The 17,974-nt window shown below is 32.2% G+C and overlaps 1 protein-coding gene across 2 annotated transcripts; it reads left to right on the forward strand.

Moving 5' to 3' along the window:
- Positions 1–4,794: 4,794 nt before the first annotated feature.
- Positions 4,795–11,759, forward strand: LOC122040517 (protein HESO1-like). Of its 2 annotated transcripts, none has more exons than XM_042599861.1 (9): positions 4,795–5,164; positions 5,785–5,978; positions 7,617–7,784; positions 10,013–10,191; positions 10,268–10,363; positions 10,495–10,558; positions 10,706–10,830; positions 11,073–11,168; positions 11,265–11,759. In XM_042599861.1, exons 2-9 carry the CDS (start codon positions 5,810–5,812, stop codon positions 11,607–11,609), a joined length of 1,242 nt encoding a protein of 413 aa, XP_042455795.1. In that variant the 5' UTR covers positions 4,795–5,164; positions 5,785–5,809; the 3' UTR covers positions 11,610–11,759. The 2 variants fall into 2 exon arrangements, with proteins under 2 accessions (XP_042455795.1, XP_042455796.1); XM_042599862.1 differs by having other exon boundaries at positions 4,795–5,057.
- The last annotated feature ends 6,215 nt before the right edge of the window (positions 11,760–17,974 follow it).

Raw genomic sequence — 17,974 nt, forward strand, 5'->3', positions numbered from 1 at the left:
GAACTAAATAGTCACTTAGAGTAAACATGAGATTAATTTATAATCTCAAAGGTCTTATATAGTAGAGAAGCAGGGATCTATTCTCCTACTACCCTCATCGTTGCTATAACAGATGTGGTATGGATCATATGCTACAATATTTTTCTCTTTACTAATAAAGACTACATGTTTTTCTCAATTTTAACATTGTACATATTTAGATCTAAACATTCCAATGCCTAATCTTGAATTCAACTCATGAACATTATTTTAGCCTCCAACAGGTTTAGTAAATTATCGATGCATTTACTCTAATCATCATCAACTCACAAATGATCTCATCTTGATACTATAAATACCTCGATTGAGTTTTGATGTGATTAGCTGAGTTAAGTTAAACTCTACGATTTGATCTCTTGTGTCTAAGTGTGTAGAGACTTAGTAATATAAGAAGTCAAGCGAAAGACACGACGAGCGAGAAGGATGACACAGGAAGCGAGTCAACGAGTTCAGTGCATCTAAGGGACGAAGAGCTGTGAAAAAGTACACCAACGGATGGAAAGGACGTGCACGATGTTTCTCATGGACGAGAAGTCAGGGAGGAAGATTGCTTGAGGAGAAGACTAGAGTTAGGTTCGAGTGAACTCAACTCTGGACAACCGGAGAATCACTTAAAGTCAACTTCTAAGTTGACTGGGTCCAGGCGCCTAGACTCTAGGTGCCCGAATCAGGTAAAGGTGTCTGGACTATTCCGCCACATCAACGAGCTGTTGATCGAAGAGGATCAACATTGGAGTCCATGTCAGCTAACTCCAAGAGCCTAGACCGGGTCCAAGCACCCTAGAATTGATAAGTCATTGATGAAGAGCCGTTGAGGGGTAGACTAAGGCGACCAAGTCTAGGCGCTTGAACCAAGTCTAGGTGCTCGAGAAATGACACGTCAACATACGACTAGTTGTGACCAGTGGGCTATAAATAAAGTCCTGGTCCTTGAAGTTTTAAACAACATACTCTATGCTTGATTTTCATTTATCATTTTAAGTGTTCGTGCTTCACTTTCTGTAAGAGGCTACTCCGCCTACAACGAAAGAGAATTTTAGTAAGCTTTTATTTATCTTGGATTAATAACTACTCCGGTTGTAACCAAGTAAATATTGTGTCTCTTACTTATTTTATGTTATCTTTTTATATAATTAATGTGTTTATCCTTGTTGAGTTTAGAAGCAAGAGAAGGCATTAATTTATATTGCATGGCCTCATCGGAACCTGCAAATACAACTATCAAGGTGACCCCATCTTACAGGTATGTCTATATTCACAACTTTCAAGCTGTCACATAAGTAATGATTTATACTTAACAAACAAAGACGATTATTCATGTGAGCGAATCAATCTCAATTTATAAACATGCTTACTAAGACTTTATTCAAATATATCAAAGACATATACACTGAATAGATCATGACATTTCACATGTCTTATTGTCTTTACAATATGTTACATTCTTTGAAGTATCAAAGACTTTACATGTCCTTAAAATAACTCTTTAGTCAATGACTTAGTAAAAAAATTTGCAAGCATAACATATATAGAGATGTACTAAAGAACTATATTTTTCTTGTCAATAATATCTTTTATAAAATTATATTTAATACCTATGTGCTTGCCCTTACTATGACATTTGGGATTCTTAGAAAAAGCTATAGCAGATTGATTGTTATAGTACATTGTAACATGACTCCCACTATACTTAACAACTTTTAAATGCTTCGGGAACCTTCTTAACCCTACAGCTTCTTGCACAACTGTTGCATAAACCACATACTCAGCTTATATTATCAATAACACTACACAAGCCTATTTCTTGCTATTTCTTGAGATGACATCACCATTCAGTAAAAAGGTATAGTCAGATGTAGATTTTCTATTATCAAGGTCTCTCATCCAATTTGCATCTGTGTAGCCCTTCATGCTCATCTTAAATCTTTAAAACTAAGACAATAATCTACTATTCCTTTGAGATATTTGAATATCCTCTTCACCATTTTCATGTGTTTCGATCCTGAGTTTGACTGAAAACGATAAACTAAGCCAACAACATAACTTATATCAGGATGTGTACATAGGATAATGTACATTAACTACTAATGACACTGACATATAATTTTTTCATCACGCCGACTTTTTCCTCAAGAGTCTTAGGATACATATTTTTGCTCAAAATAGTACTTTCACTATAGGTATTTATTCAATGTTGCAATCTGACATATTGAAATGTTGTAGCATCTCAGTGATATAATCCTCTTGAGACAAACACAAAAATCTTTTTGATCGATCTTTTATGATATTTACTCCAAAGATGTACTCAGTTTTTCCTATATCTATTATGTCAAATTGTGATGAAAATCATGATTTGACTTCTATCACAAACTTTATGTTATTTTCAATTATTAGCATATCATCAACATATAATGATAAGATGACAAACTTTCTTTTATCCTTTCTTAGGTAAACACAATGATCCTCATTGTTCATTTCAAAATCATAAGATAAAATGACTTCATTAAATTCATTATCTTGATACTTACTTTAGCTCATATGTAGACTTTTAATTTTACATACTTTATTTTCTTGACCTTCAGTAATGTAACATTTTGGTTGTGCCATATAGATTTTCTTGTCAATATTACCATTAAAGGGAGATATTTTTATATCCATTTGATAAAATTCTAAGTTAAAATGTGTTACTATAGCTAAATTGACACGAATTGATACAAATTCCATAACAGGAGAAAATGCCTCTTCAAATCAATACCCTTTGTTGGGTATATTCTTTTGCAACTAGACGAGCTTTGCATCAATTAATAGATCCATCCGCTTTCCTCTTAATCTTGAGAATTCACTCATTCCTAATATCCTTTCGACCTGGAGGAAGATCGACTAATTCCTAAAATTGATTCTGTTTTATTGAATCTATTTATTCATCTATTATAATTTTTCATTTTTCTCTAACTAAGCATCTTAATGCTTCCTTAATCATTTGAGGTTTCCTCGTCGTCAACTGGGAGAATCATAAATGCTTCATTCTAGATGTCAAACCTTCTCCAAGGAATAATTTGATGACTATTTCTTCATAGGTTAGATTGTTAAGTAATCAACTCATTTGTTAGCAAATCAATTTCACTAGGTTGACTATGATTTCTCGATTATATTTTGAAGCTGGTTCCATCTTGTTGCTCACTAAGAAAAGCATAACCTTTGGAGGTATCAGAATACCTTATAAAAATATATTTTTTACCCTTAGGTTATAATTTTTTATATTTGTGAATTTTATTATGAACATAGACAACTAACCTTCAATGTCTCATATTACTCCAATATGATTTTCTGTCTGTCCAACGTTCATATGGAGTATATGGAAAAGACTTAGAAGACACTCAGTTAAGGATATAGGTTACTGCTAATAATGCATATTCCAATAGAAAGTTGGTAAATTAACTTGAGCTATTATAGATCTAACCATATCTAGAAGAGTTTGATTTCTTCTTTTTGCAACCTCATTTTACTGTAGAGTTTCTGGGATTGTTAGTTGTTTAATAATCCATTTATCATTACATATTATTTTGAACTGATCATATAAATATTCAACCCTATGGTCAGTGCGTGAGATTTTAACCTCATGATCCAATTGATTTTCAACTTCGTTCAAATAACGTTTGAAGCAATCTAATGTTTCAAATTTATAAGAAATCAAATATACATGATAGAAATATATGAACTCATCAATAAATGTAATGAAATAAGAACCTCCATGTCTAGTCTTCATATTCATGGGACCACAAATATCTGAATTAATTAATTACAATGGTGATGTAATTTTCATAGTCTTACCAAATGATTTTTTAGTTACTTTTCCAACAAGACAACGCTTGCATACATACAAGATAATCTTAGCAGAGTGCCTAGCATGTCCTCTTTAGCTAATCTATTCATTTGTTCTTGTCCGATTTGTCCTAATCTAGCTTGCCAAATTTTATCATTAATATCGACATTACTAGTTAGAGCAATATTTAAAAAATAATAATTAATATCATAATTAATATCTGGTTCTATATCAAGAATCATGAAAATATTCGTTACATAATCATATCATATTAACACCGAATTAATACATAGTTGCACACATCGACTATAAAAATTTCTACAATAACCCAAATCAAAAAAGACTTGTAACAGAAACTAAATTTTATCGAATCTCAGGAGCATAAAAGATATCATACAAAAATAAAGTATACCCACCACGTAGGTTGAATTTGGATGTACCAACTTCTTTGATTTCAATTTTTACATTATTTTTTATATTTATCAATTTATTGTCAGATAATATCCAATAATAGTACTCTACAAATGTGCTCAATCACAACCTATATAATTTAGTACTCCTGAATATATAACATAATACTCATAAATAAATAGAAGATAAATAGTGTTTTTGTAAGACTTAAAGTGCATTCCAAGCAACTGATCCATTTTAAAATTTCTGAGAGGCATTAAAGAGAAAGATTAAAATACAAATTGTAAAATGAAAAAAAAAAAAATCGCTATTGGCGCCTACGGACGGGCCGCACGTCGCGTTGCATGCGGGTATTCGAAACTCGATTTCGAATCTCATTCCGATCGCTTTTTTTTACACCTAAATAGATTCCCCATTCAACGAGACCCACGTCTCGATAGTCAGGCAGGAGGACCCCACTTCCAGGTAGACCCAGATCCTCCTATGATATGTCGAGTAAAATAAATAGTAATTTTTCTGTGTCGATCGTTTTGGGCCGAGGCGCACTTGACCATGGTAAGGAGTCGGCAAACCAACGACTTCGCCGTCGCGACTCCAGAGTAAAGGAGTGGGAGGTGAGCCGGCGAAGAGAGAGCGAAATCTGTGTTCATCGATCGGTGGTCAAATTCGGTAGTGGAGGTGATCTGTAAAAGATTCACCAGCTGATCGCTCGTAGATGGATTGAGTGGATTCACCGACAAGCACTCTTCATCTTTCCGCCCTCGACGCAGATCTCTCTATCCGTGTTTGTTTCGATCGACCTGCGTGATAAGTATTCAGTGAAGTTTCATGTGTTTCTTGATTGTGCTTTAGGGTTTTGGGTTGAGGTTGACAGTGACTTGTCTTTAACCGGTGAGTTTTATGTCTTTTTCCCCCCAATAAATCAGGTTTCTTCAAATCTATTCGGGTGACTAACTGTCTCAATAACTAGAATTTCATCCTGTTATTGTGAACAAGTATGATTTCCATCATATATGTTCACACTAGTGGTTGAGGACTTTTTTACGTCTTCTATTGTGACCTAACAAAATATGCACAATATTAGATTACCCTTTTTCAGATTTATCAAATGTTTTGTTCATTAAATGTTAGAAAGGATTACTTCGTATGCTTTCCCCCCTCTTGGATTATTAGTATGGTCGACTCTTTCAAGGCTGGAGATATAGGTCAATACTCCAAAAGTTACTGATTGTAGTAGGATGATCACTTAACAACTTATCCGAGGGAATGAACAAGCGTACTCAGGATTGACATTTTTGTACCAAAGATCACAATGTTATATACCAGTGAGATTTCCAGTAAATGGAGTTTTCTTGTCATTATTGTTTTGCTATTTCTTCATAGAGAAAATGTTGTTTGTCATTTCCTGGTATTCTGTAAATTGAATTGTAGAATTAATCAAACTCTCTTTGTTTATTTCGTTACTTGCCCTCATGTATTTTTCTTATAACTATCTTGTCTGGATATTGTAGGCACTTGTGTAATTTGGCTGACTCAATGGCTGTTTATCATTCTTCATCAACTAACAATGATAGAGTTGGCGTGCTTGAGATTTGTCTCAAAGACATACTTGTCGAGATTAAGCCAGTGGAGAGTCATAGAGTTGAACGGATTAATGCAATTCGTCAATTGGAAGAATGTCTTAGAGGTTTGCTAGTCTTTCGAGGTAATTTTTTATTTTTTTTATTTAAGTGTTTGTCTACTAGTTGTAAGACTGCTGAAAACTATTACTTTCATATTCTAAACTTAATGGGGCAGTATGTATGAATGTTCTACTGATCTCAATGATTTTCTTAGGTACTTGTAAGCTAATAGAATAACAGTTTTGTTCCTAGGAGTAAGAGATGTTTCTGTCATAAAAGCTTTACATACATATCACTTTCTCATTTAAGTAACAGTAAAACATGGTTTAATTTACTTAGAGTAAACCTATGAATGACGATACTATTATATTTTTACTATAAATAATAATTTATTTGATCAGTACAAACATGTTCACATTCTATTTAAAGATGTTCAAATTTTACGATCTTGGAAATTTGTAATTAATCATCTATCCTTAAAATAACTCTCTTGTTAGAAGATGATTCATCCCTTCAAAACCATTCACTTAATTTCAATTTTGAACTTGCTGATTTAACTGAATGGTGTTGGTTTGGCTATTAGCCACCACAAACAACACAGATGGCTCCCAATTTCTTTGTGTAGTTTTAATTAAAGTAAGACTTGTTTCAGTGCAAAACTATCTGGTCATTGCATAAAACAACAAACAATTCTATGATATATTGAGATTGTTGATTTGTTTGATACTCTTATACAATGTGGCCGTTGTCAAACCAAATAAATGTGTTACATTGACAATTTGTTTTGAACTTCGTTATCATCATTATCAAGCTGTGTTTCTCACAATTCTTTAATATTCTCTCCATGAATCTTATTCTTCCATTGAATTTTATGCAAGGTTCTATCATTAGTGATTTTTGAATTAACCAAATCATTGCTATTATATAGACTAATATTTTTTTTAATCTCATTCTGCCCATTACTTCTTCCACTCTAATAGATTCTTATTCTTTCTAGTCATAAAATCTACTTGTAATGTCCATATCTACTTAGCCTCCTCTCTCTCATTTTATCATCTGTTAGCACCCTGCCTAATTACTTAAAATATTAGTTATTTTTTAATGCCTTTTTCAGTAACTCTACACATTCACTGCAGTATCTTCATCTTTTCCATATTGATTTCTTGTGTGTTGCTTTCTTGTAGCCTAAGTCTTTGATCATTTAAGTAGAGCAGATTTTAATGTAGTGTTATTTTATTGTTTTCCTAAATACCTGAGGAATATGATGATCACATAAGACTAATGATAGCTCTATCAATATTCTTATCTCGATGAATTATAGATGCAAGTTATCTTAAATTCAAGATTTCATTTTAATTCATCTTAATTATTTCATCACTTCTATTCTTGCTTTGAATTACATTTCATATAATTCGTTTTTTTTTGTAATTCTTAAATTTTCCATTTTTTTAAGTTTTTTTCTTCCAAAATTGAAGCTTCAAATTTAATGTGATTACACTTTCATCAATTAACACAATATGTACCAAGTATTTTTACTCAGTTAATTCATCTAGTACCATGAGTAAAAAGATATAAGGAGTTAGATATCTCGGTTTAATGTCACATGAAATCTTGCAGTGTCCAATTAACCAAATTATGTTTTGTCAAAGGAAACTATCTTCAATTGAATCAAAATATTGTTCTCACAATTTGCCCTCAATTCTTACCTAGTTATTGTGCAGGTGTTGTGGTGTCATTGAAGCCATTTGGATCCTTTGTCTCCAACCTTTACACCAAATGGGGTGACCTAGATGTATCAGTTCAGATTGATAACACCCCACCAAACAGTATAAGCAGAAATACAAAAAGATATTACCTCAAGCATATACTGCATGCTTTGCGAAGAACTGGTACACAATTTCTTTGTATACGCCTTTTTTACAACAATAAAGCTGGGAAAAGCACACCAAGGTGGACTTATTTAAATGATACTGATTTGAATTTTTACTGAAAATTTGGTCGCTATTAGTATATTACACACTCTAGTGATTTAAACTTTTACTGAAAATTGATGGCCGTAATAAATTATAGGCTGAGATGAAATGCCTTGAGCAGGTTTGATCCATCCTTACACCCTAAAATATCCAGTTATGGCCCTAGCCCTATGCTGGCAATGTTAATGAGAAATATTGTTTGTTGCCCTATCATTCTTGGCAACGTAATTGTAAAAGAAATTGTGATGGTACCTTGCATAGTTGATCCATGTGCATTAAATAGAGAAGATAACCCAGGAGCCAAGACAAGAATGATATGCTTAGATTATCATTAAACAATATTTACAATGTTCAAAGTCTTAGTTTTTGTATCAGGTTTAATCTTGAGCTTCTTGACTTGAGTTAATTTTGTGTTGGCATTGACACATAGTTCGAGTTTGCATGTTTCAAACGTACTTAGTGATAGGAGGGTGGACAAAAATGAGAGAACAAGAGGGCAATGGTCCGAGGGTTCCGAAGAAGATGTCTTAACTTGTGTCATGTCTCAGTGTGAGAACAAAGTTACCTACATGACACATCATTGTGATATGTGAATATGTATCCGTTTGAGTATGGGTTAAGATTAACTACTCAACAATATTTATCCATTTAAATCTGAGTCTCTTATTTTTTAAGTTCACTAGAAACTCTAACAAAGTTCCAAAAAACTAAAAAAATTCTAATAAAATAAGTTGTTGCCAAAAGAAATATTACAAAGCTTAACTTTATTCAAAATATTTGATTGGAAGGGTGCAAAGTGAATCAAATATTTAATTACCTTTAAACTTTAGGACAGAATACACTTCATGGAACATAGTATGGTAAATTGGTAATGATGGCCATGTGCAAGTATCTTGTTTTTTCTAAATGCTTATAGGAAGATCCAACTCCTTGTTGTATTTATCCTTTTTAGAAAAACTCTTCCTATCTTTTTATACAGCAATACAAAACATCACAATAGGAACGAATGAAATTCTTATAAATAAAATCACATGGACACAAAGTGCTTTTCAAAATTTGCTTTTGTATGTACCAACCACTCTGATTAACCAATTGGTTTTTTGTCGTCTCAATGAACATTCTTTTGGGAATTTCCCATCACAACGGTTGGTTTGTCATTGTGAGAAAGTCAATCATGGACAAATTTCATGAATTTAGGACACTAATCCTTTTTAAATTTGGAGGTATTATATAGGGGTGGCAATTTTTGACCCGACACGAAAACACGACCCGAACCGAACACGAAAAAATCAGGTTAGGGTTGGGTAGTTTCGGGTTCGGGTCGAAATCGGGTCGACCCAATTAATAAATAGGTCGGGTTCGGGTCAACCTGAAATGACCCAATTATAACCCGCGAACCCGTTTATAATTATAAATTTAAACTAAAATTACAAATTTAAAAAAGTTAAAAATCCTAAACATAGAGATATGCTATTGATAGCAATGTTGCTATGATTTATCATTTATGATATGGATTTTCAATTTACGTAGATAAATGTTATTTTTAATTTAATATACAAAATTTCTTTATTGAATTCAGGTCATGTTCGGGTCAAACGGGTCAAATGGGTCAAACGGGTTAAACGGGTCAAACGGGTTAAACGGGTCAAACGGGTCAAACGGGTCGGGTTCGGGTCAAGTGAAAATAAACAGATCAGGTTCAGGTTGAATAGTTTGACCCGAATTCATAATCAGGTCGGATTCAGGTTGTCATTTTCCAACCCGCCAACCTGCCAACCCGAATCCGTCAACCCGAACCCGAGCCGAATTGCCACCCTTAGTATTATATATGATGTTTATATCATACTACTAAGTGAAAAGCATGATAAGCCAGATGCGCACAAAGAAATAATGTATACCTTAATAACTCTTATAATTTCAAGTAAAAACGAGAATATATATATATATATATATATATATATATATATATATATATATATATATATATAGGTACACTTTCTAAAATTGTTGGGATTTTTTTTTTAAATTTGAAAAGAAATATCAAAATTGGCCAAATACAAAATTTTTAAAACAGTGTTGCTTGACATTTTCAACACCAGCAGTAAAATGTAAATGTGAGTGATTTCTATTTTGCTTTGTCTCAGGTCTTGCTCGGAATACCCAGTACATTCCAAATGCAAGAGTCCCTCTCCTTAAATACATTAGCAGGCACCATAATATTTCTTTTGATGTCTCCATTAACAACCATTTTGGTGTAATGAAGTCCAGCATTCTCAAATGGCTCTCTGAAATAGATGATCGTTTCCGTGACATGGTTTTAGTGGTCTGCTTTTGTTGCAAGAAACATCTTGTACTCTGTTTAGATTCCTTTTGGAATGTAATTTCGTTCCTTTTCTCAGACGAAAGAGTGGGCCAAAGCACAAAATATCAACGATGCAAAGTCTGGGACTTTAAATTCTTACTCACTTTGTCTGTTGGTTATCTTTCATTTTCAGGTAAAGCTGTGAATTTGTGATCCTTTTCTACCTCCGTCATGCAACATCAGCTATCAATTCCCTCCCCCAGAATCATTCTTTTAGTTTGGTCACAAGACTGCATATATATTGTTTTTCTTTTTCGTTGCCAGACGTGTGATCCACCAATTTTACCACCCCTGCGAGTGATCTGTGAAGGAAGCATTTCCAATCAAGGTCTTTTCTTTTTCTTTTTTTGCTTACCTGCATATCTATAGTTATGATCTGGCCTTAGTTTATTACCTGGTTGCTCTCTCTGGAGGTATTTGATTACCCATGATGACATGATAGTTTTTGTGTATTCATTGCTGTTTATTGTTGCAGAATGGAGCAGCTTTTCTGAGAGACATGTTGAGGATGTGTGTTCTGCAAATATACAGAGGTTCAGATCCAGGAGACGTATTAACAAAAGCTCCCTTGCCCAACTTTTGGTGTCCTTTTTCGACAAGGTGCTGATCTTTTGATTCATTGCTTGTTACCATATTGCACAGAATATAGTCATTAGACTCCACAAGTTTCATTAAACAGAATAATTGGCTGCTGCATTGAGTGTTTGCTGGATTATTGCTTCTTAACCACTTGTTACTATTTCTTATTACATTAAGTTGCTTATATTTGAGAATTTGTATAAGCAAGCCATGATCGAAAGTCTTTCAGGGATTTCAATCAAAGATTTAAAATGTATGTGCAGTTGTCAGGTATTGGAAATTCAGCTTCGGAGTATAGCATCTCCACGTTTGAAGGACGATTGGAAAGCATCACCAGTGGATTGAGATCGCCCCTCATTGTAAGATTGCCTTGTTGAGGTTTCTACTGAAATCTCTTCAAATGGTAAATTGCCGTCTACAGTGAGTTGATGTCTGCTTAATTTGTTTTTGTACAGATAGAGGATCCTTTCGAGCGATCTGAAAATGCTGCCAGAACTGTCCGCGCGCTTGAACTACATAAGATATCGAATGCCTTCCGCGATGCACATGACAAGCTCTCTTCTAGTTTGGTGCTTTCTGATCGAGACTCCTTGATTTTTCTTTTAACTCGTCCTATCCTGGCTTCTAGGCTTAGAGACCAGCAACCGGTGACAAATTACAATACCAGGAGCCAGCATTCCAATTTTGCTACAATTGGTGTCCTTGAGCGTCAGTTTGAGAACACGGTGAGGCTGGATAGGATGCATTCTCAGGCCTCCACTTCAGTTGCTAGCATCCGACCGTCATATCGTAACTTCTAAGTGTGTATTTTTCTGTTTTTGGTTTGACTGTGACTGGCTTGTTAGTGTTGCTGCATTTGGTGTTAAATTATGTGATATCAAGATTGTAGAAATTGAGCCAGATTTAGCTAACATTGTATTTCTTAAGACGTTTGAGCATAGTTCTTAACACTCTCTTGGTCGGTCGGTCGGTGCCAAGCAGCTTGGTCTGGGCCTGGGTTCAGTGCTTCATGGAGGTTTCCAAACTAGGTTCACGAGCTTCTTTCGAGTCGGATTCGTCTTTAGACTCGTGTTCGATTTGGTACTTCTTCCTAGACTCCTTTGTCTTGTTTGTACCTGTAACTAACGTAATACCTTTTGAAGTTTAAATTTAAAAAATAATTTATCTAACCTAACTACAGAGAGATCTTTAGAAACTTTGTAAACATCTATTATGGATGCTCACAAAATATTCCTTGGAAAAGCGTTAAGGGCAAGCCTTATAACGTTGCGATTTTTTATCTTTTGATCAATTGCGTGGAGATTGTTGAGCAGATCTTAAATCCGATTGTGGAGTTAGACTCGTCGATTCTGTTGGATCGTGAAACGTCGATAGAGGGGGGGTGAATATCGATTCGAAAAACAGTGTTAATAAGAGTTAAGCACAGCGGCATAAAAACTTAGACAAATGAACACGGTGTTTTTACTTCGTTCGGAGCCTGTGACGACTCCTACTCGAAGGCCCGTACTCAGTGAGTACTTTCGTTGGGCAATCACTATCAATTCGAATATTACAGAGTTAAGTACAAGAATTGACAGATAAAGAAAATACCGACAATAGAATTAAAACAAAAACAGCACTGAGTCGGAGAGCTTTTCGTGGCGTCGCAAGAGCACGGAGCAGCAGATCTTGGATTCTAAGTTCATATCGAAGCTCTACCCTTGCCCCTTTTATATGAAGCTCAGGGCGCCCCGGATCCCTTCCAGGCGCCCTGGTGAGACGTGGCAGGTCTAACCAATGAGCTCCACGTGGCGACGCGTAATCGGGATAAAACTTGTCTCCCGGGCGCCCGGACCACCTTTCTCCAGAACAGGTCCTTCTCCTGCAAGACAAGGTTAGTCCGAGGCAAGTATAATAAATTTCCTGCAAAACAAAGTGTTAGCACAGTTCATGAGTTTGACATTAAAAAGTATGACTTAGATTCCATCTTTCCGAGACCGGAATCTAGTCACGATCTCGACTTAGATATCCGAAATGGATCTAAGCCGGATCGACGCCTAATGTTCCCTTCCCGGGAATGCGTCCTCACAGTCACTCCCTTCCAGTGACTTACCTTTACTCACCTGCCAGACGTCCGGTCAGCTCTTCAACCCGTCTGACTTCTCGCCAGCTATCCGGTCAGCCCATCAACCCTGCTGGACTTCTCGCCAAGCGTCCGGTCAGCCCGTCGACCCGCTTGAACTTCTCGCCAGCTATCCGGTCAGCCCGTCGACCTAGCTGGGCTTCGTGCCAGACATCCAGTCAGCCTGTCGACCTGTCTGGATTTCTCCTACACACTTGATCAAAGTGTCAGGCAACAACAAACTAACTTAACCTGATTTGTCATTCATCAAAACCTAGGTTAAATCGTTAATGCTAACCGCACCAACAATCTCCCCCTTTTTGATAGAATGACAACCTGGTTAAGTTAGTGAAAACATATGCAAGAAACAACATGCATATATGTGGTTTTAAAGGTTAGTTTGTATTTTCAAATTGGTTTAGCTAACTTAACCACCTAACCCTCCCCCTTTGGCATTCATCAAAAATAAGCATGGATTAAGTAAGCATAAACATAGACTTCAGTAAGAAATAATATCGAGATAATCTGGAGGAGTTTAAAACATAGATTATTTTGCTTTTAAATCTTTAAAAAAAACTAAGTCTTGAAAGATAGCTGATTTATAACTTTGTAATTTTGAAAGATAGCTAATTTTTTAAGTATAGTTTTTAAGGTCAAAGTTTAAAAATTTAATTTCCACAATTTTTAATAACAAAGCAATTTTAAAACTAATTTTTGTAAAACTTAACTTTCAAATCAAATTGTCAAAATTAAGTATAAAATCAAATTTTAAGAACTAGATTTTTAAATTCAATTTTCAAAACTAAGTTAAATCTATTTTTCAAAATCAATTTTCAATAAAAGGTAAAACTCAATTTTTTAAATACAACTTAGTTTTATAAGAGTTAGTTTTCAAAAATAGGTTTAAAAATTTTTTAAGAAAACATTTTTTAAACACAAATTTTAAAATAAAGAGAAAATTTTAATTAATTCCTCCCCCTGAACCTAACATAAAATGTTGAAAATATTTGCTAAAAATATTCAAACTAGAATTTTTTTTTTTTAAATGAGGTAGAATTTTCTAGAGAGATTTTAAAGAGAAGATTAAAAAATAACACTTAAGGAGATAATTAAAAAATAAATCTCCCCCTGAATTTGATACTCCTTTAATTTATTAATCCTCCTTATTTATTACTCCCCCTTAATATAAAATTTTACAACCGTAACATATTTTCGTACCTAAGTGTTTTAGGCGATTGTATAATTATCTTTATAAAATTATTCATTTAAATTTGACTAACCATAATTAATGTTAGATTCAGTTGAAATAAATTAACCTTTAGTGTAATGTTAAGTAAGATAAGTTGTTATTAATTCAATAATTGATCAATATTAATAATTTATTGATTAAATTTTGCTATAATCTAAATTTTGTATTAATTGATGAAGGTGTTAGTTATAATTTAATTTTTCATTTACTTCCTTTTAAGTTGGATTAACTTAGTTTAAAATTGGTGGTAATTTGAAGTTAAACTCGTTATTAAACAAGGTTAAGTAAGGTTCAATTTAAGTCAAACTTTAATTATGTTTTAATAAAAATAATTAATATTTTAAATGTTGATTAAAAAAATGACTTAGAGTAATTTTAATAAGGTTAAACTTAGGTTCTAATCAAATCAGGCTTAGTTCTCAAATAAGGTTAGATTTAAAGAATTAGTTATTTACTTATTAATTACTTGATTAAGTTTAAAGTCAAAATTTTTAGTTTTAAGTTTTATCTTAGGTATGAATTTAAAGTTTTAATTCTAAGTTATATTAAGTCTTAAATTTAAGTTTTAAGTAATTTAAGTGCCTTAGTATTAAAATAATTTTTTTTTAATAATTTAGAAATAATTTTTAAAATAATTTTTAAAAGAATTTTTGAAATAGTTAAAAAAAAGTTTTTAAAGGATTTTTAAAATAGTTTTGAAAGAATTTTGAAAATAATTTTTAAGTTTAGAATAAAATTTTTAAAGTTAAATTTTTAAGTTAAATATAAAATTTTAAAGATATTTTTAAGTTTAAAATAATTTTTAAAGTTAATTTAATTTTTAAAGTAATTTTTAAAGTTAATTTAATTTTAAAATAATTTTTAAAGTTAATTTAATTTTTAAAGTAATTTTTAAAGTTAATTTAATTTTAAGATAATTTTTAAAGTTAATTTAATTTTAAAATAATTTTTTTAATTTAATTTAATTTTTAAAGTAATTTTTAAAGTTAATTTAATTTTAAAATAATTTTTAAAGTTAATTTAATTTTAAAATAAATTTTTAAAGTTAATTTAATTTTAAAATAATTTTTAAAGTTAATTTAATTAAAATAATTTTTAAAGTTAATTTAATTTTAAAATAATTTTTAAAGTTAATTTAATTTTAAAATAATTTTTAAAGTTAATTTAATTTTTAAAGTAATTTTTAAAGTTAACTTAAAATTTAACATAAATTAATCATAGTTCTTGTTAGTTATTTAATTCGAAGTTTAATTTAATTAATTTAATTCGAAATTAAATTTAATTAATTTAGTTCGAAATTTAATTTAATTAACTTAATTTTAAATTTAATTTAATTAATTTAATTCAAAATTTAATTAATTTAATTCGAAATTTAATTTAATTAATTTGATTCGAAATTTAATTTAATTAACTTAATTCGAAATTTAATTTAATTAATTTAATTCGAAATTTAGTTTTGATCCTTAGTCATCTCACCCGATTTAAGTTTTCAATCAGGGAATCCTATAATTTTGTGAGATGAATTAGATTTAATTATAGAGTTTGGTTTAACTTGTGTTAGATTCAGATTTAGCTTTGGTCTCAACAAATAGGCATTCTTCGGATAAACTTCTAAGCTTGGTGAGTCACTTGTACATCATTAGAAGTAACCAACCTTTCGAGGTTTTCCGAATAGTCTTATCCACGGAGCTTAGTACTAAACCTTGGTCTAACTAGTTAGGATCCATTTAAGGGTAGCTTCGGTCAGTTCCACTTGGCCAAATGCACCAGATCGAAGTCATATCTTTCTAGACATGCGATGCCCAAGCTTTCCTAACGTACTATCATCCAAAAACTTCACCAGTACCAGGATTCAAGTTAGACGTGGTCTCTTTTTAACTAATCCTAATCACCCTACCGGGTTAGTTTGTTTGGGTTACCCTGTCGGGTAAGTTAGTTTTGGAGGTGCCAGCTATTCTGGAGCCTCCCCCTGAATCATTGGTCTTTAATTTAAGATTTTTGTATAATTAGAGTTGGTTTTAGTTAAGTTTTAATGTTTAATTTGTAATTTAAATTTAAGTTTTTAATTTTGAATTAATTAAATTGGTCAAATTATCTTTCTTTAAGAGAGTGTATTTAATATTTGAATGTTCTTTCAATTTCAATTTTATTGGGTTAATTGAATTATCTTTCTTTAATAACTTCTTATTAATTGTTAATTTTGAAATTTTTAGATTATTTTTGTTTAATATGTTATCTTTAACATTTAAGTTTGTTAAATTCCGTTTTGATTTTATCAAAGTGTTTGATTTTATCCTTACATTTTCTTTGCCTTTTAAATTGATATGGTTAATTGAATTTATTAGATTAGTTTTATCTTTAAAGTTTAATTTTTTATTAATTAAATTATCTTGGTTTTGGATAGCATTTTCTAGACTGATTTTATCTTGATTACTAAATATTTTATCAAGGTATTTATTGATTTTATCCATTTTCTCATTTTTAGCATTTAAATTCAAATTTATTTTAATGTTTGACTTATTTATGTCTAAATGCTCACCTAGTTTTAAATTTTCTGAATTGATTAAATTATTTGAATTGATTTGGTCATTGTTCTGTTTGACCAAGTCAAGGTTGATGCCAAATTGATCAGAGTCTTGATTGATTTGATCATAGTCTAGATTATTTTGTGATTTTGAATCTAAATCATTTAAATCTAGATTATCATGCACCATACTTGGACTAATTTCATACCTATCATCATGCTGATTATTTAAACTACTATTAGCAGGGGTATTTTGGTAAATATTACTAACCTTGAGCGCAACCCCTAATTCAGTAGGCTTCTCCGTTGGATTTGACTCGAGTCCATATTTGACTTTAACTTGATCTTCTAGCTCCATCGGCGTCTCGTGAAGCTTGATCAACTGGGTCCACAGCTCATATGCATTCTTGTACTTTTCTAATCTGCATAAAATATTGTTAGGTAAAGCATTACAAATAATGTTACTTACCTTTTTGTTCAGTTCCGAGTTTTGAGAAGGTTTCCTCAAAATTAGCATATAATTTATGTCTACGCTTCCTAAGAAGCATTCCATTAATCGCTTCCAGTAGTTGAAGTCTTCATGATCGTATGGTGGAGGTTCGTGAGGGTTTCGTCCTTCTAGAAGAGTCATTATTCTTGCACACAAAGAAACAAATAAAAAAAATCTCAAGACTTGGTCTTGGATTAGCAGTGCTGGAAAAAAATAATATTTCACTATTTTCAAAAAAAAGTAATAAAATATTATTAAAATATTAATAAAAAAATATTATTTCAATTTTTTGAAAATGTAATATTTTGTCAATACTAAGCAATGGTGAAGAGATGACGATGTATTTTTCAAAAATAGTTTTGGAGGGAAAAAACGAAAGGCGTATCTAATTTTTCAAAAAATAGTTTTATTTTAAAGACAAACGATATCTAATTTTTCTTTCAAAAGGTCTCCCCTTTGCCTGATTGGTGGTTGCACCAAATCAGAGCGGTACTTGCTCTGATACCACTTGTTGGATCGTGAAACGCCGATAGGGGGGTGAATATCGATTCGAAAAATAGTGTTAATAAGAGTTAAGCGCAGCGGAATAAAAACTTAGACAAATGAACACGGTGTTTTTACTTCGTTCGGAGCCTATGATGACTCCTACTCTAAGGCCCGTACTCCATGAGTACTTTCGTTGGGCAATCACTATCAATTCGAATATTACAGAGTTAAGTATAAGAATTGACAGATAAAGAAAATATCGACAATAGAATTAAAACAAAAACAGCACTGAGTCGGAGAGCTTTTCGTGGCGTC

The sequence above is a fragment of the Zingiber officinale genome, chromosome 2A (genome assembly GCF_018446385.1).
Source record: "Zingiber officinale cultivar Zhangliang chromosome 2A, Zo_v1.1, whole genome shotgun sequence".
Classification (NCBI taxonomy): domain Eukaryota; kingdom Viridiplantae; phylum Streptophyta; class Magnoliopsida; order Zingiberales; family Zingiberaceae; genus Zingiber; species Zingiber officinale.

What these genes read in the sequence shown, in the direction of transcription:
- LOC122040517 (XM_042599861.1), top strand. Translation starts at nt 5,810, where the DNA reads ATGGCTGTTTATCATTCTTCATCAACTAACAATGATAGAGTTGGCGTG. An exon ending in AGGAAGCATTTCCAATCAAG is followed by an intron (nt 10,559 to 10,705) that starts GTCTTTTCTTTT and finishes TTATTGTTGCAG; the next exon opens with AATGGAGCAGCTTTTCTGAG. An exon ending in TGGTGTCCTTTTTCGACAAG is followed by an intron (nt 10,831 to 11,072) that starts GTGCTGATCTTT and finishes ATGTATGTGCAG; the next exon opens with TTGTCAGGTATTGGAAATTC.